Raw genomic sequence first — 19,962 nt, 5'->3', positions numbered from 1 at the left:
TTAGAATGGCCTCTTGGCACATGTCTATATCGTCTATTGAACTTGGGCCCTACAAGGAAGCACTGACTGAGAGTCCAGGCCAAGAGAACAGTGTGCTCCTCCCAAAAGCCGCCCAGATGCCATGAAATCTGAAGAAGTTATTAATTATACAAAAAACATAGAAATCACTTCCTTCACCATAAATTTCCCTTGCTGCTCATTCTCATAAAGTGAAGCCACCTCAGAAACAACTGTTCCTCCTTGCCTTTCCTCTAATGCCTTTTGGCCAGGAGTTAAGTTAGTGGTACTTCTGATTCAGATAACTTACACAGAGTGAACAGTAAATACGTCTCTCTGGCACCTGATGCCAGGAAATCTTTTCTATTCCTGGTGTAAGGAGAGGAAAATACTGAATTCCAGGATGATACAGTCCCAACAGTCCCTACTCTGACTCAGCTTATTCTTGCCAAAGGAAGGGCAGCCAGGAAGTTCCCATTGTAAAACATGGATCCTGGATGGCTGTGGTTCTTGGGGTTCCCTCCAGGACAAACACTAAGAGCCATCTAAGGTTCGTACAGATTAGGGTGATCAGTCCTAGACTCAGGCCAAAAGGAAGTGACATATTCTATTTCTGGTTCTAGTGGCTGTTGCTAAACTTTGCCAAGCAGACACTGCTGCTCTGGAACAAAGATAACAATGTTCATTTTTAAGTCTCATTTTCATTATTTCTGTGTTCCCTAGAGCAGAAGAGTTTCATAATTTGTAATAAAAAAATCACTGCATACAGTGGCTCACACCTGTAATCCCAGCACTTTGGGAGGCTGAGGCAGGCAAATCATCTGAAGTTGGGAGTTTGAGACCAGCTTAACCAACATGGAGAAACCTTGTCCCTGCTAAAAATACAAAATTAGCCAGGTGTGGTGGCACATGCCTGTAATCCCAGCTACTCGGGAGGCTGAGGCAGGAGAATCGCTTGAACCTGGGAGGTGGAGGTTGCAGTGAACCGAGATGGCACCATTGCACTCCAGCCTGGGCAACAAGAGCAAAAACTCCCATCTCAAATAAATAAATAAATAAATAAATTCACCTTCTTTTTGATCCTATGCCATTTTCTTATTTTGAAAGATACCGTGGCAACAAGGAAGAGTATTGAATCAGAAGACCTGGCTGCACCACTTTCGGGTGGCATGACTTTGAATGACAAATTATGGAGATTCTCAAAGGCAGAGACTGACTCAGCCATCCCTAGTGTTGTCAGGGAACGGTAGATAGTAGAAACTTATTTAAACATTTGTTGAAGAATTGGATGAATATATGAACAAAGAAATGATTTTAGCATCTCTAAACTTATCCTCTACTTTCACAGGGTTGTTCTGAGGAATAATTAAGATAATGTATATATGGGTTCTTTAAATCCTATACAATAATTAGAATTATTATTTAGTGCTTAACAAAGTGCCTGGCTAGTAGATACTCCAGAAATATCTGTGAACTTTCTACAAAAGAAGATTAATAATAGGAAGCCAGAAATGCAAGTATTTTTAAAATCTGTAGTATTTATAATAATTACTCATTTATTTCTAATACTAGGAAGTAATACGTATATAAAAGTACACTTTTTAAAAAATTTTAATTTTATTTTATTTTTAAGACGGAGTCTCTCTGTCACCAGGCTGGAGTGCAGAGGCGCATTCTAGGCTCACTGCAACCTTCAACTCCCTGGTTCAAGTGATTCTCCTGCCTCAGCCTCCTGAGTAGCTGAGATTACAGGTAGGCAACACCATGCCCAGCTAATTTTGTGTGTGTATATATATATATATATATATTTTTAGTAGAAAGGGGGTTTCACCGTGTTGGCCAGGATGATCTTGATCTCCTGACCTAGTGATCCAACCGCCTTGGCCTCCCAAAGTTCTGAGATTAAAGGCGTGAGTCACCACCACGCCTGGCCAAAAGCACACATTTTAACAATATTTTAGTAATATCATTTAGCAAATCATCATTTTAACTAATTTAAGAACTGATTTTTTTTCAAAGATTTTAAAAAATACTTGATCAAGTCAGCAAAATCATGACTATACATAAAATAGATGTTGACTTTTTATTTTAAATTTCTGCAATGATTTTAAATGTTAAGAACAGAAAGGACATTTTTCTAATCATCAGTTAGCAGTAGAAATGTAAGTAATGTTATACAGGAGATGGTCTTCCTGAAAATTACGTGAAACTAAACTTCAATGAACCATACCACATTTAAAATATATCACAGAGTTTCTCATTTAACTCTGTGGTAAATGGGTCAGTGATTCTTTAAAATGTATTTTTTGTTATTAATTTTCTTTTCTTTTCTTTTCTTTTTGAGACAGAGTCTCGCTCTGTTGCCCAGGCTGGAGTGCAATGGCATGATCTTGGCTCACTGGAACCTCTGCCTCCTGGGTTCAAGCAATTCTCCTGCCTCAGCCTCCTGAGTAGCTGGGATTACAGGTGTCCATCACCACGCCCAATTACTTTTTGCATTTTTAGCAGAGATGGGGTTTTGCCATGTTGGTCAGGATGGTCTTGAACTCCTGACCTCATGATCCGCCCACCTTGGCCTCCTAAAGTGCTGGGATTACAGGCGTGAGCCACAGCATCTGGCCTATTAATTTTCCTAAATAATAAAATCTCAAAGGATAAAGAAGTTGCCTAAACTAACCAGTCTAATACCAATCCCTGGGCACACTCACTGTTAAACATTCCTTGTGCATGTTTCTTATGTATTTATAGTAAATGCCTATATAGGTGGCAGTCATGGCATAAATCAAGAAATCATTGCTATGTCCTTGGGGTCGTATTCCCCAAGAATGGGAAAGGTGATCTAGAAGTAAAACACTCTACGTGTTGAGAGACCTGAAACCAAAGCTTCTTCCAAAATCGACTTAACCTTGCCTGTCTCTTCCCATTACATGAAGCTACAAAAAGAGACACAACACAAAGACCTCATGTTTTCCAGCTAGATGTTATCCACATGCTTTTTTCCTGTCTGCATATCATTTGTTTTTCCATTTTAAAAAATTAAGGTATAATTTACATTCAGTAAAATTTACTCTTTTTTTCTTTTTTGATGGAGTCTCACTGTCACCCTGGCTGGAGTGCTGTGATCTCAGGTCACTGCAATCTCCACCTCCTGGGTTCAAGCGATTCTCCGGCCTCGGCCTCTCAAGTAGCTGTGATTACAGGTGCCCACCACTACACCCAGCTAATTTTTTGTATCTTTAGTAGAGTAGGGGTTTCACCATGTTCACTAGGCTGCTCTCAAACTCCTAACCTCATGATTCGCCCACCTCAGCCTCCCAAAGTGCTGGGATTACAGGCGTGAGCCACTACGCCAGCCTAAAATGTACTCTTTTCAGTGTAGTTCTGCTAGCATTGACAAACACACACAGTTGTGTATTCACAAGTACAATGCAGAACAGTTTCATCACTCCAAAGTATCTCCCACATCTCTTGACAGTCAACCCTTGACCTCAGGCAACAACTGGCCTGTTTTTCTGTCCCTATAGTTTAGCCTTTTCCAGAATGTCATATAAATGGAATCATAGCATAAGTAACCTTTTGAGTCTTTCATGTAGCATAACACATTTAAGATTCACTCAGATTGCTGGATGCATCAGAAGTCTGTATCGCTACCCACTGTACGGATATAACACAGATTATCCAGTCACCAGTTGAAGAACATGTGGGTTGTTCCCAGTTTTTAGCAATTATGAATGAGACCATTAGAAACATTCCTATGCAGATTTTTGTGTGAGCTCATTTTCATTTCACTAGGGTAAATATCTAGGAGTGAAAAATACTGGATAACATAATAAAAGTATGTTTAACTTTGAGAAACTGCCAAATGGCTGTACCATTTTGAATTCTCACATTTGGCATGATCAGTTTTTGTTTTGTTTTGAACCATTCTAACTGGTGTATGATGATATGTCATTGTGGTTTTAATTTTCATTTTCCTATTAATGATGTTAAACATCTTTTCACGTCATCTTGATGTCATCTGTGGTAAAACGTCTTTTCAAATCTTTTGTCCACTTAAAAAAATGGTTTTTTTCTTATTGCATAAGAATTCTCTATATTGCATATGTGATTTGATTTTAATTTCTCCTAGTCTGTAGCTTCTTATTAAGTGTCTTTTGTGGAGCAGAAGTTCTTACTTCTGATGAAGTCCAATTTACCAATAGTTTTTCTTTTACGGATCACGCTTTTGGTGTCATATCTAAGAAATTTCTGCCTGACCAAAAGGGAAGGCAAAAAATTAGCAGGTGAACACAAATTAAAACCACAATGAGATATCACTATACACCAATTAGGGCATAAAGATTTTCTGCATAGGCTTAATTTTTCTCCATGTTCTTCTCAACATGTTCTATGACAACTAGAAGTCATCAAAGCAGCCTCTTCGGCTGCTTTAGGTTTTCAACTATGGTTTATTAGTGTTTTTCATAAAATGTTTTAATAATTTTCATCTGACAACACGGATGATAATATTCAGAGAAACAGAGAAAAATTAGAAATTTATGTCAAAATGGGGGTGGGGAAGGGTGAACCCGATAGATGACCATCACACCCCAGAGCTCTGTGCCTGAGCAGCAGTTGGTAATGCTTTGCACATTACTCAGTAGTGATTCACAGTGCACGTGTGTGTCAGCCCTCAGCAAATACTCTAGGAAGAAGGACCTTGGAAAGGGGTCCCCTCCGCAGTGCCTACCTTGGGGCCTGGTACCTCCCTGGATAGTGCCATTTCATAACCAGATTTGCTGTTTTTAGATGATAAATTATTCCCTAAAGTAGCTAAAAGTCGGTAAGTATTAAATGTGCAACTGACATAACACTGCAATAATGAACTGGGCGTCCCAAGAGCTGTATTTAAAGTGTAAGCTGGTGTCTGGCTTGGGGTAAGGAAAGCCCTGTCACCAGTGAGACACCTGGATAGAATGGCCCCTAAGCACCTGGTCCTCCGGATCCGTCAGGACTAACCCAGCTAGCACCACAGAAAGGAAGGCTGATTCTCCAAGATGACCTAAGACACAGAATAAACTCTTATTTCTGCTGCTGTTCTTGTGCCCACTGACTGAAGAGCCATTCTGTCTCTGATGAAGGAGAATCCATGGGCTGTTGGAATAAATTCACCTCCATCGCTCTTCTTCACTGTGCATCAATCCTGCCTAGTGAGAGGGCACCTGTCACTCTTCCCTGCTGTGGAATGGATCCTCATCTCCACAGTGCCTTTTCTACCCCAAGAGTCTGTGCTTCTATTTAAAAGCTCTCTGAAATTTAGAAGAAAAATAATCTAGTTCTGATACTAGAAAATGGGATCTTAATTACAGTCTATAAGTGGTTTATTATGTGTATTTTACTGATGAACAAATAGGAGCTGAACTAATTCTCATTTCAACTAATTTGAGGAACCCTGATTTTTCTCAAAGGATTTAAAATTACTGAGTTGAATTAGTACTACTGTAAATTTACCTTAAATACAGAGATGTTACCTTTTTCTTCAAATCCTCATAGAGACTCAGACTCAACAAAAGGTTAAGTAACTGGCCCGTGGCCATACAGCTAGTTTGTAATGCAGCCAGGATTCAAACCTAGTGCTGTCTTTCCACTCTACCACAATGAGCGAGCATATATCAGAATGACAGTTCAAAGAAAGTCGGTGACACTGACTGAATCAAATGGATTTGCTATCTGCTTTCCTTTAATTTTCACAGGGATCATTTTCAGGGAACATTTCGATTACATGTGTTGCAGGGTAACAATTGCAACCTTTTTAGTATTGGAAGAATAGATGAGAAATGACTAAATATGAGAAAGGGGAAGAGGGAGGAGTATTAGAAACATAGGTGAGTCTCATGCAAATTGTAAAAAGTTAGTTGCTAAGTACAGTGGTACACTGCATTGGATCACGGAACAGAAAGAGGACATTAATAGAAACACTGGTGAAATCCACATCAAATCTAAAGTTTGGTTAATAGTAGTATAAAAAAGAGAAAAGTTAATTAGAGTTTACGGCTAATATTTCCAGAAAAAAAGTCACAATACAGATCAATCTATACTGATGAAGCTTCAGCTTTCAAATGTAAAGTAGCAGACAAGTGCATCTAAACCAGGAAAGAGAACATACCTGGCCCTTGCTTCTTCCCAGTTTTGTTTTTTCTCATCAAAAGCTTTCTTCATAATTTGGTACCACTTTCTGAAATCAAACCATGGCTTATCTGAAATAAATAAAATCCAAGATTATTAACCAAATAAATCACACTATAATAATATACATTGTTCATCTGAGTCTTCACTCATTAACATAACTAAACACTAACATACTAGCTCTTGGAATCTATGGATGGAGTCACTGTCTCTCTACTCCAAAAGGACTCTCCTGAGCAATCTGTCACTCCCTCCTCTAAGTTCCTACCTATATTGTGGCCCCAACTAAATTATACTGAAATGACCTTTTTACATGTCTGCTTCTCTTAGACTTGACTATTACCTCCTTGAGAACAGAACACATATTTTATCTGCTACTACGAAGAAGGCCCGCTCCTCCTCTCAAACCCAACACCCAGCACTGTGCCTGCACATGGTGGTGCTCCAATATGATGAACATGTATTAAGGAACAAATGGTTGATAATGTGTAAAATGGTTCTACAGTACCTGAACCCAGGCTCCTATTCCCATTCTTCCTAATCCTAATTCAAAGAATCTAGAGACAAGAAAGAAAGTGGACTGCAGTGGACAGTTGGTGCCAAGTGTGTGTTCAAGAGGTAGAGGTTAGAGAGACAACAGAACTGAATGCAGCAAAAGTATAAAAACTCACTCCTCACTCTTTTATTCACTCCACATAGGGATTATTCCCCATTATTCTCTGGTGAAGGTAGTCTCTCTCCATGTCTCACTAAAAATCTTTTCAACTGGCCAATATAATAATTGTTTAATCTAATATGACCTTGTAAACCATACAGCCACAGAGGAGAGGAAACTACCAAAAGAATTATAAGAATAGAGGAAAACTATAGTAATCAATAGAACTCAGGGTTCTTTGACCTGGAGTAAATCACAACTTTCCTAAACCTCAATCTCCCTGTCAATAATGCTGGGGTGGGGGATAGCGATCAGCAGATGGAGCAGAGAGAATGGGGACAGTGAGCCTTGCCCTGCTGACAGCACAGATTTATTTTGAGGCTTACAAGGGAGACAGGTCAAGGTGCTTTGTTTATTCTACATGACTACACAGTAAATTATCACCTTTTAGCATTAGAGGGGTATTAGAAGATAGCTAGTTCAACCTCTCACGCTACATAGAAGCCAACATGAGCAATGTACAGAAAGTAGTATTTTATTCTGCACATATTCCGGAAAGAACACACAAACTGATTGCTACCAATAAATTCAAGCCTCTAAAACCTATGAACTTAAATCCTAATGAGAACATTAAGAAACTGAAATTGAATTTAATCATTCACATATTCACCATACTTCACTGAGTTGCTCTTAGGCTGGTCACTATGTTAGACACTAAAGATACATTAAAAGAAAAAAAAATATGATCCCTCTCTCCAGAAGCTCACACTCCACCTGTCTATCTGCCTATCACTTATAAAGTACAGATACTCTTCTAAGCACTTTACAAATATTGCCCATCTAATAGGAACAGATATACTTAGGCCGGTAGTTAGACTTCAACGTACTAAAACATCTAGCAGAAGTCTGAACAGGAGTGACTGTGGCAGGAGTTATTAGTGCTGATTTGGGAAGAGGTGAAGCATTTTAAAGTGGACAGGTGTAAAGAACAGACAGAAGACTGGTATTTATGCTGCACCTTGAATAATAAACAGGGATTTACCAGGGACTGAATGGGAGCTGGGGGTAAGAAGGAAAGGGCATTTCAGATAGAGGGACCAATAACAGCAAAGGCTGAAGGCATCAGAATAGACAGGATGGTCACAAAGCTGCCTGTGAATTCATGATCTAACATGGCTGGTGAGTAGAAGGTGGGAATACAAAGCAGGCTGGTCTTCCATATAATAGGAACTCACTGATATTTTTTAGTAGCCTAGAGATACAAGTAGGTAATTAAATGAAAAAACAATACTGGTACAATATACAATTTGTATACATGGGTATATACATGTGTGTATTTTTCAAAGTTGTTTGCCTACATTTATTCTGTCTTTTAATCTATCACCTATGACCACTTTGAATTTGATTGATAAAAAATTAAAATACCTTTTTTGTTCTTTTCATTATGTTTTTCAGCAAGATTAGACAAAGACCTGGATATAACAATAAACAGATCAATTTATTTAGAAGTCATGTATTTGGAAAGTTAAATTCTGAATTCTTCTGAGAGAAAAGTACAGAACGGTATTTAAATTGGTACCAAGTTTTAATGGAGAAGCAATCACTGAAACAGAGGAGGAGATACTATACTCTCACTCTTTGTTGGCATCTGGAAGGGGTGACATATTAAGATTCCTTTACTTTCTAAAATAATCTTTGAGAATACATAGTGCCAGGAGCCTAATGGGATATAGATAAAATGCTAAACTACTCTTCAGGATTTACGAAGATACTTTAAAACGAGGAAATCAGTGGAGCAACAGGGAACATTGCTACCTAAAGAATAACAGGAATAAAACATGATCAAACAACTGACAAACAACTGAGTCAAAGTACTGTGTAAGAAATAATTGTGACTATTAGTCAATGTTCTATAACGATTGAGAGTCTCCATTTTTTATTGAGATAACATGCAGTTAGGTAAATACAGTACAAATTTTTTCTTTAGCTCTTTTTTCTAAAGTGTCTTCATGATGTCCAAAGCTTTCTGAAAAAACTAAGTAACTATGTTACTTGTCATAAAATTGACATACACTTACCACTCTAAATTGTCATCCAATAGAAAGAGCAGTTTCAGTACCACCACAATGATAGCTACAGCTTGTACATCATACTTAACAGTTTTTGCCATTTTAGCTATAGGATCAAATGTCAGAAAATCCACTTCTCCCATTCCAGTCATTTTTACCACGTGGCAAGTTAAGCTATGCATTTCATCTGTTGAAGAACAAAACAGTAAAATGTAAATTAAATTCTTTGGCTAACTAGACCATTCCAGTGTATATATCCATGAAATAACCTTTATCTTAAAACATGATACTATGCTAGAACTCAGAGACACACATTTTGTGAATAAAACACCAAAACATGGCATCCATAGAGAAAAATGAATAGTAGAATCTTAAAACAGTGTATCATTCCCTCTTCTTACTTCCTAAAACATCTACTATTTACAGGACACATCCTGGCACCAGGCAGACAGACACATATCAGTTGTTTCTATAGCACTGTGTGCTCACCTAAAACTAACTCCCTTGTAAGACCAAAAGCTTCTCTAGGAGTGTACGTGCACTGGCTGGCATCCTGGCTAGCACACTGTAAGTCCTCAACATGTGTTTAACTAGATATAATGCTTTCCTAAAGACATTACGTGTTCGGCATAGACTACTCCTATTACTCAAGACTGAATAATGTGGGATTTGGAACCAGAAAACCTAGGACCTGTCTTTAAGCTTTCCAATTGTTAGCTTTGTGACTCTTGGATTACAGTCACTTAGCCTCAGTTTCTTCACTTGTAAAATGGGTTATAAAGAGAATAAACTGAGATTATCCTCAAGTGAAAAGGCTTTGAAAACTCTTTAAGTTAGTAAACAAATTTCTCTACTTCCCAATCCAAGTGTCTAAGATGTGACCACACCCTACTCTAATCAATTTCAAGTATGATAGCCATTATTTATAAGAGATAATGAACTTGCATGGAATTGAACTGAATCTCCTACATACATTCAGTCACTATGTCCTGTTAATTCCATTCTCTCAATGTGGCATACAGTACCATGGTTAAGAACAGACTACAGAACCGAACTGCCTGGACTACAGTCCCTACTCCATCACTGACGAGCTCTGTGACCTGGGATATGCTATATAACCTTTCTGTAACTCAGTTTTTAAAACATCTATCTAAAATAGGATTAAGAATAGTACCTGCCTCGTAGCTATTGTGAAGACTGCATTAATGAACACACCTAGAGCACTTGGCTCAGCGCTGACTGCTTCCAATCCATCCCCTTTCTTCCCATCCACTGTTGCTCCTTAGGTCACACTCGAACTGCTCTCCCTTTCTCTAGTCTTACTCCCCTGTGGGCCAATCATCTATTTCCCTGCTCTCATGAACTCATTAACACTTTTAGCTCCCAGTCTAATCTCCAGAGTTCCCCCAAACAAGCCATATTCTAATTTCCCCTTTGCCTAGAAAGCCAGTTTCTTTCCCCCATTCCTCATCTCAGGCTTTGCCTGGCTGAAGCTCACTCATCTTACAGAACTTGGTTATATCAGTGACTTCCTCTAAGAACAGACATATGAGATCACAGCCTCCTTTGACTGGCCCTCTTCTGAGTGCTAAAGAAGGTCTCCTGGCATTTACCCTTCTACTGCACACATGAAGGGTTTACTGTTTTGTTCCCCACCCCACCCCTTTTTTTTTTGAGACGGAGTCTTGCTCTATGCTGGAGTGCAATGGTGTGCTCTTAGCTCACTGCAACTTCCGCCTCCCAGGTTCAAGCAGTTCTCCTGCCTCAGTCTCCCAAGTAGCTGGAATTACAGGCACTCACCATCATGCCCAGCTAATTTTTGTAGTTTTAGTAGAGATGAGGTTTCACCATGTTGGCCAGAACGGTCTCAATCTCCTGGCCTCATGATCCTCTCGCCTCAGCCTTCCAAAGTGTTGGGATTACAGGCATAAGCCACCACACCCGGCCTATGCTTTCTCTTAAACTTGAGGGTGACTCAATCTTGCTTTGTCTTCCTAACTGCTACAACCTACACATAATTGGTGCTAATTACATGTTTATGATAAAGAATAAATAAAATACAAAATTAGTATCTTTTTTGAAACATTTAAGTAAAAAATTTTCAGAGTAAAAAATGCTTTGCTAACATACAAATAAAATACATATAACAATGATAATTCGAAATATGGTATCCAAGTATTTTTATGTCTACCAGATTCTGATAGCTTTGCTAAAGTTTTCACTTGGCTTTTATTCTTCCACCAAACATTTATCGAGCAACTAGTGTGTTCTGGGCACTTAAGGTACAGACACAGTTCTTTTCCTCAAGGAGCTAAATGTTTAGTAACATGTAAGTAATGAGAATGCAATATGGTACAGGCTATGACAAAGATGGGATGGTGCTTTCAGGAAATGGAAACAGTCCAACAAGGCTTTAGTGTTGAATGTGAAGAGTCCGGCAGGGCCAGACAGTGCAGGTCTTTGTGAGGCAGAGAATTTGCACTATTATACGGTTAAGATAATTTTGGTTTACAGGTTTTACCTGAATTTACTCCTGGGCTTCATTCAGACGCAAAAAGATTAGGAGACAGAAAATTAACAATTGGCCGGGCGTGGTGGCTCAAGCCTATAATCCCAGCACTTTGGGAGGCCGAGGCGGGTGGATCACGAGGTCGAGAGATCGAGACCATCCTGGTCAACATGGTGAAACCCCGTCTCTACTAAAAATACAAAAAATTAGCTGGGCATGGTGGCTCGTGCCTGTAATCCCAGCTACTCAGGAGGCTGAGGCAGGAGAATTGCCTGAACCCAGGAGGCGGAGGTTGCGGTGAGCCGAGATCGCGCCATTGCACTCCAGCCTGGGTAACAAGAGCGAAACTCCGTCTCAAAAAAAAAAAAAAAAGAAAATTAACAATTGAACAAGCATTTACTGAGTGTCTACTAGGTACAAGACATTGTGCATTAATATAAGGAAGGAAGGCCGGGCGCGGTGGCTCAAGCCTGTAATCCCAGCACTTTGGGAGGCCGAGGCGGGTGGATCACAAGGTCAAGAGATCGAGATCAACCTTGGTCAACAAGGTGAAACCCCGTCTCTACTAAAAATACAAAAAATTAGCTGGGCATGGTGGTGCATGCCTGTAATCCCAGCTACTCAGGAGGCTGAGGCAGGAGAATTGCCTGAACCCAGGAGGCGGAGGCTGCGGTGAGCCAAGATCGCGCCATTGCACTCCAGCCTGGGTAACAAGAGCGAAACTCCGTCTCAAAAAAAAAAAAAAAAAAAAAAAGAAGGAAACTAGAGAAATGAGTGATAGGACTCCTGCTCTCAAACACATACAATTCAAACAAACATGGAAAAAAATAATTTTAAAATACACTCACCAAAATTTTAACCATTATCTATATTGGGCTATAGAAGCTATAGTCTCTTCTCAGATAATTTAAAGAGCAAAACCATATTAGTATTGTTATTCTAAAAAAGAACATTTCTTGAAATATTTCTTTTCTTTTAAAACTAGCATCTTGGCTGGGCGCAGTGGCTCATGCCTGTAATCCCAGCACTTTAGGAGGCTGAGGTGGGCAGATCACCTGAGGTCAGGAGTTCGAGACCACCCTGGCCAACATGACAAAATCCTGTTTCTACTACAGATATAAAAATCAGCTGGGCATGGTGGCAGGCACCTGTAATGCCAGCTAGTTGGGAGGCTAAGGCAGGAGAATCACTTGAACCCGGGAGGTGGAGGTTGCAGTGAGCTGAAATCGTGCCACTACACTCCAGCCTGGGTGACTAAGACTCTTTTCTCCAAAAAAAAAAAAAAAAAAAAAATTAAGATGTTGAACTGCTTCCCTTATGCCAAAAGTACAGACTAATAAAAATGCAAGTGGAAGAAACTATGAGGATGGTAGCAAGGACAGTATAGGGTCTTGAAAGGGAGCACAGCGTGGGAAGTGCAAAGGCCTGGAAAGGGGATGTACTGGGCTGTGGGAATCTACTCCACTACCTACCAGCTGGGTGTCCCTGAACCACCCTAAGTCTCATCTGTCAAGGGGAAGCCTGCTTGCCCTCCCTTGCTACCTTCACACAGGAGAGAATTTATATATGGGCACTTTGGAAACTTCAGAAATTACATACATGAAATAGAAATTACATAAATGATCACAAACACCATCAGAAACTCTACCCAGCAGGCTCGTGGGTGACAATGGGAGGAATCATACTAGAGAGCAGAAGGTGCAACTGAGCTCACCCACAGCCATCAAAAGGGCAGTGCTTACTCAGGCAGGGTGTGTGTGACACACTTGCTGAAGCCTTTCCCTGAGCTCCAGAGGATACATGGTCACCTTTAAAGGCATTGAGGAGGGGCGGCTATTGCCCCAGCATGTTTAAAACAACTTTTAGCTTTCTGGGAACCCTAAACCCTCTGTTTGTAAAAGTACCACATACACAGATCTCTTCTTTTTGATCAATGGCACTGTAAAACTGATGGCATTACTGAGAGCAGTATTTGTAAATATTACAAATGGCATGTTCTGGGAATACTCTTAAAATCTTATGCATAGGTGGTTTGCAAACCAACTGTAAACATTTTAGAATCTAAATCCTAAGGTACAGGAACTATCATAACTTAATTTGTAGATGTATTTTGTTTAAAAAAATAAGCCGGGCTTGGTGGCTCACACATATAATCCCAGCACTTTGGGAGGTCAAGGCAGGAAGATGGCTTGAGCCCAGAGGTTCAAGACCAGCCCGAGCAACATGGTGAGACCTCATCTCTACTAAAAATAATACTAATTTTTAAAAAATAGCCACAGGCATGGTGGCGCATGCCTGTAGCCTCAGCTACTAGAGAGGCTGAGGTGGAAGGATCACTGGAGTCCAGGAGTTTGAGGTTGTAATAAGCTATGATCACACCACTGCACTTCAGCCTGGTCAACAGAACAAGACCCTCTCTTTAAAAAAAAAGAAAAAGCATACTACTCATCTCATGCCCACTACTAAGTAATAAAACTCAATACAGGATATTTGTAAGATACATAAAGGTAGAAGAAGAAAAAAATAACATGTGTTACCCTAGCTTAGAAATAGCCACTTTAACATTTTGGTATATTTACTTCTATTCTTTTCATGAATGTCTTCATTTGATGTAGCTGTGGTTAGGTTATATATAATTTTGTGATTTGGTTTGTTTGCCTTTTCATTATAACATAAACATTTTCTATGCTTTTATGAACTCTTCATAAACATTATTTTAAAAGATACATACATAATGTTCCACTAAACATACACACCACTGTTTACATAACCCTTCCCTTTCTTTCGGATATTTAAGTTGTTTCTGATTTTTCAATATTATAAATAAAGAGACTAATAACATTTATGTGTAAATTTTTTTCTATATTTCAAATTATTTCTATTGAACAGACTGTAAGAAGTGAAATTTTTCTACCTTCATTTTTTTATAATACTGCCTCCAAAAATTCACTTAATAAATATCAAACAACAATAATATCTCTCTGCATATTTTAATGGATTTATTTCTACTCCTCACTCTCTGGAAATGTTAGGCAAGAAATGCTGTTAAACTATACATATCCACCAGAAAACCCATTATCCCCTCTCTGTCCAATAACAAACATGTGAGATAGATGCTTGCTTGCTATTAACCAGGCTGCATCAGCTATATTTTGATAATCTCTGGTATTCCTTCCATAACCCAATATTCTCTCTATAAACTCAGGATTTAGAATATAAGACAGCATACAGGAACTTTCCCTACTTGAGAGACTCATCAAAGAAGCAGAAAGAAAAAAAAATCCAAAGCAGTAATTCTGATCTATATAACATGTCCAAATGCAGAAATGAGATCTTCCAAATTCTGGAATTTTAATCAAATCATTACTACTGATTTCTGGAATCTCAATAAAAGCCATATTCCTTGGCTTTAGAAATGTTACATTTGAACAGTTTAAATTATTTTGGTTTCTGTTTTTAAAAATATTTTTAAATTATGACAATACTTACTATATGTTACTACATATTTATATTCATATAGTTACTGTGCATATAATTTTGTATATTGCTTTTTTCACATAACACATGTATTTTATTCTCCTATTAACAATACATTCAATCATATTTTTAACATTGCTTCAGCAATGGTATAGTCACACCATGTGTGTATTTTCTCTTAAGAATATAAGTCCAAAATTTCTCACATTTCTAGTCTAACAAGAAATTCAGGACTGGATTCCACCAGCAGATTCCATTGAGGTTACCTGTGTGTTTGGTATACTATGAACCAGGTAGAGTGAGGCTCTTTTTACATTCTATGTTTCACTTCCTTAGAGTTCAATATGATCTGACCAGACTTTGCTCTCCATTTGTTTTATGGACTGGATATATTATCAAACAACAAAAATACTATAACAGATTAGTTTCTAGAATTCATTATGTAATGATAATTTTTCATGCAATTTAAAAAGTGTCATTTTGGGATGGGGCACAGATCATTACAAACGCTTACTGAAACATGTGGTACTTTACAAGTACTAAATGTTGTAATCTCTCAAACATAAATCCCTCACACCAAAACAGAACTCTATTTCTGAAAACTCTATTTCTGAATAGTGTCCCTTTAACTATTTTAAATGGTCTGAATTATTTTTAAGAAAGGATCTTGAAATTAAGTTTCTTGTTACCATGGACCTTTTCAAGTGGTTCTAATAGTCTGTGATTTGAAAAGATTCTATATTCCACTTATGAGAATTCTAGTAGTTTAAAGTGTCCCCACCAAAAATGGCACACACTTACCAGGGAGGTTGACTTCCATCAAGTATTTCATACACAATATGTTGGGATGAAGATAGCAGTCTTCAGTTATGTCTGGAAAACGAGGCAAATCTAAAAATGTGGCAACTTCAATTGTTTTTTTATAGATATCATCGTAGTTAGGCCAAGACTGAAATAAAAGAGAGACCATCATAGTTGCAATTTTTGCAACAAAATTACTTTTTAAAACATGTTCTGATTTAGAATGGTTATTAATAAAAAGTCAAAAAATAACAGATGCTGGTGAGGTTGAGCAGAAGGAGGAATGTTTATGCACTGCTGACCTGAACGTAAATTAGCTTAGCCACTGTAGAAAGCACTCTAGAAAGGAAATAAGGTGTGGATAAATAACTGTAGTACAAAATAGAAAGCTTTCAGGTACCATGAGTAAGAAATAAGTAAAAGGCTTGTGGGATTTCAGAAAACTACCATTCCTGACATGGTAGAACACCATTAAAATTGAGCCTAAGTACAAAAATTTTGAAAATCTATTTTGCAGTATCTATTAAAGTTGAGCATATGTACCTCCTAGGTCAAGGCAATTCCACTCCTAGCTATGTATACCCAGTAGAAATGTGTACGCATATCCTTAAAAGACATGCATTAGGATGTTCATTCATAACAACACTATTTGTGAAGCTCTAAACTGGAAATTACTCAAATGTCCATAAATTACTTATCTAGAATAGATAAGTAAATTGTGATATAATCTCACAATGGAACATTACTCAGCAAGTGAATGTGCTGCATGCAACAATGAATCAATCTTCAAAACATAATGTTCAAAGTAAAAAGCCAGACGCAAAAGAGAATGATTCTATTTCTATAAAGTACAAAACTGATTAACTCTGTCCCCAACTTCTGTACTGTTAGAAGTCAAGAGTCTGACTACTCTGGGGGTGGGGCAGGACATGACTACAAGGGAGCACACAGCAGAGCTCCTCGGGCCCTAGGAGGGAACACTCCTCGGGAACGCTTCTCCATAAAGCTGGGTCCTGGGGATGTGACTGTGTTCAGGCTGTGGAAATTCATCACACTGTACATACATTTATGATGTGTATGTGTTTCTCTATGTCTATTTTACCTCAATAAAAAGTAAAAAAAAATGCTTCATACATCACCTTTGTGGGAGAAATCATCGCTCAAATATAAAGCTGGAAAGACCTTAATGTTTCTGTATAATGCTTATACAGAAACAATTATACTGTTAATTTTTAGAGTCTTTAACTATGCTTGATTTTACTTTGCCTGAAGCTACAATCTTCTCTGTATTATATTTATTTTGGTACAACAATTTCAATATCTAAACCCTTACATTTCCTTAGGAAAAAATGCCTTCAGTTTATGCTATATTATCAACATATGATTCATCTGTAGCTGAAGAATACAAAGTAAATTTCTGTTAACTCAAAGTAGCAATGTAGCATTTTAAGTTTTTTCAAAAAATGTTGGGTTAGAGTAATTCTACTTGTACACTAAAATAGTATTAATTGTGTTTTAATCTGTGAATTTTAAAGAGAGAAAAGAAAAACATTAGTTCTCAGTGACCTTTGAAAAGAAAATGTCTTCCTTTTTATTTACAAAATTAATTTAGACCTCTGCTTCATTCTGCACAGAATTTGAAGCATCTTTTCAAGCTGAGACAATTTAACATTACTAATAAGATTTACGGCAATTTTAATCCTTTAAATAACGTAGGTAAGAGATGTAATTAAGTACTTTTATCTGCAAACAAAACACTAGGACAGCAAATGATCCCCTTAGAAAAAAATCATCTCAAAAAAGTGATTTGATGGATGATAAATTCATGACAAGTATGTGTAAGGTCATTAATGAAAAGCAATTTAGTAGGCTAAAAGGATTTAGCCTATTTTCAAAACTTCCACATTAAAAGCTGATACATCAAACTCAACATCTGGTGACAAACAGGCCACCATTCTTTCAAATATGAATTGAGGAGAAAATAATTATTAATTGTGCATATCTACCTATTTATACTAGAGATTAGACTCCAGATTCTGCTAGATTCAATTCCAGATTAGATTCCAGATACTGCTAGAATCAATTCAGTATTATAGATTTCACTTTTTTAAAATCTTTTTTATTTTTAAACAGAACTAACTTTTCCTTTTTAAATAACACTCAAAATATTTTTTTAAAGGGATTGAAAACCCTTTAGCCACCCTTTGAACCAGTCTTCTCTCACTGTTATACATTTTAGGTTGTTTCTCATTTTTAAACCAATATAAATAATAACATGATGACTATATGTTAGCAACATTTAAAATTGATTATAAAAATAACACATGAACATTATAAAAAATTTAGGAAATATAAAACTCTATACTAAAAGGTAATAAAGATCACTGACAGCTTACAGAAACCCTGTGTTAGGATCTTGGTGGACTTTCCTCGCAGCACTTTTAGGCACATCCACATTTATAACACTGGGATTTAAATCCAACAGCCTATTTGACATCTCTATCTGGATATCTCTCTCCACATCCCTAAATTTGAATCCCTCCAACAGTGTTCCTTACTCAGTCACAAAAAACAAACATTTAGGAACACCCTTGACACCTCCCTTTCCTCACACACCACATTCATTCCATTCCACAGACTGTTTACTCCACTTCCAAGCCTGGTCTTCAATAATAGTCCTTCTCCTCACTTGAACAACTCTATCCCAGACCCAGGCTATCACAAACCTTCTGACAGTCCTGTATCTGCTTCTACCTCTTTGCAACTATTAGCCAGGATAAAATTTTATTTATTATTATTATAATTATTATTTGAGACAGGGTCTCACTCTGTTGCCCAGGCTGGAATGCAGTGGCATGATCACAGCTCACTACAGCCTCAACCTCCTGGGCTCAAGTGATCCTCCCGCCTCAGCCTCCTGGGTAGGCTGGAACTACAGGCATGTGCCACCACACTCGGCTAATTTTTTGTGGAGATGGAGTTTCGTCATGTTGCCCAGGCTGGTGTCGAATTCCTAGGCTCATGCAATCTACCTGCCTTGGCCTCCTAAAGTGTTGAGATTACAGGCATGAGCCACTGCTTCCAGCCAGGTAAGATTATAAAATGCAAATCCCATGTCACTCCCCTACTAAAATCCCTCTCTAATAGTTTACATTGCTCTTAGGCTAAGCTCCTGCCTGTCTGAGAGCTTTTGTACAAAACGGATAAGGAATATAGTTTCACCTCCTGAATTCTGACCTAACATTATGTTTTGTGAGTATTTTCTAATGTCATGAGATAGCCTGTGAGGACGTCATTTTGAGTGACTGAAAAATGCTCCTCTTTATGAATCCATCATTTCCTTATGATTGGATATGATGCTAAATATACATGCCTCACATTAAGCAGCTAAGAAAACATGCTTTGATGGGCTGTTCCATGACTTAGGAAAATATTCATAGTACAATACTGAATTTTTAAAATGCAGGAGACAAATTTGTATATATGCTTCAATCCTAATTTTGTAAATATGTTTATGCACATTAAACAAGACAATCAAAAACAGCAAATGTTAATGGCATTCATGAGAAATCAGATTGTCTAAAAAATTAAACACAGACTTTCTATATGATCCAATAATTGCACTTCAGTAATTAAAAGCAGGGACGTGAACAAATATTTGTATTGCAATGTTCCTAATGGCATTGTTCACAATAGCCAAAAGGTGGAAACAACCCAAACGTACACCAATGAATGGATGAACAAAACATGGCATGTATGTACGTAAATGTATATATATTTCATATAAGATAGTAACAAGTAGTATAGACTTTGAATGTTTTATATATATATATATATATATAAAATAGAGTATTATCTAGCCTGAAAAGGAATGAAATTCTGAAACGAGCAACAATGTAGGTGATCCTTAAAGATGTTTTGCTAAGTGAAATAAGCCAGACACCAGACACAAAAGGACAATATTCTATGATTCCACATATATGAGATACCTAGAGAAGTCAAATTCCTAGAGACAGAAAGTAAAATGGTGGTTGCCAGGGGCAAGAACAAGTGGGGAATGGAAAGTTGGTGTTTAATGGGTATGAGTTTCAGTGTGGGAAGATGAAAAAATTTGAGAGATAGACGGTGGTGATGGATGCACAAAAATGTAAATACATTTAAAGCCACTGAGCTGTACACTTAAAAATGGCTAAAATAGTCAGGCGTGGTGGCTCACGTCTGTAATCCCAGCACTTTGGGAGGCTGAAGTGTGTGGATCACCTGAGATCGGGAGTTTGAGACCAGCCTGA

General features: G+C 37.9%; 1 protein-coding gene across 4 annotated transcripts in view; it reads right to left on the bottom strand.

Annotated features, from left to right (window-relative positions):
- The window catches only part of TAF1B (TATA-box binding protein associated factor, RNA polymerase I subunit B), an 81,342-nt gene that overhangs the window by 10,159 nt on the left and 51,221 nt on the right, over nt 1–19,962 (bottom strand). For all 4 annotated transcript variants that reach the window (XM_074393893.1, XM_003927222.3, XM_010337948.3 and 1 more), the window contains 4 exons: nt 15,674–15,821; nt 8,896–9,073; nt 8,243–8,289; nt 6,143–6,233 (listed from right to left, as the gene is read on the bottom strand). In XM_074393893.1, the coding sequence (XP_074249994.1) occupies nt 6,143–6,233; nt 8,243–8,289; nt 8,896–9,073; nt 15,674–15,821 (464 nt within the window). The remainder of the gene's footprint in view (nt 1–6,142; nt 6,234–8,242; nt 8,290–8,895; nt 9,074–15,673; nt 15,822–19,962) is intronic.

This window comes from Saimiri boliviensis, chromosome 1 (genome assembly GCF_048565385.1).
Source record: "Saimiri boliviensis isolate mSaiBol1 chromosome 1, mSaiBol1.pri, whole genome shotgun sequence".
In the NCBI taxonomy this organism is placed as follows: domain Eukaryota; kingdom Metazoa; phylum Chordata; class Mammalia; order Primates; family Cebidae; genus Saimiri; species Saimiri boliviensis.
This window is presented reverse-complemented; position numbering and strand designations above follow the sequence as displayed.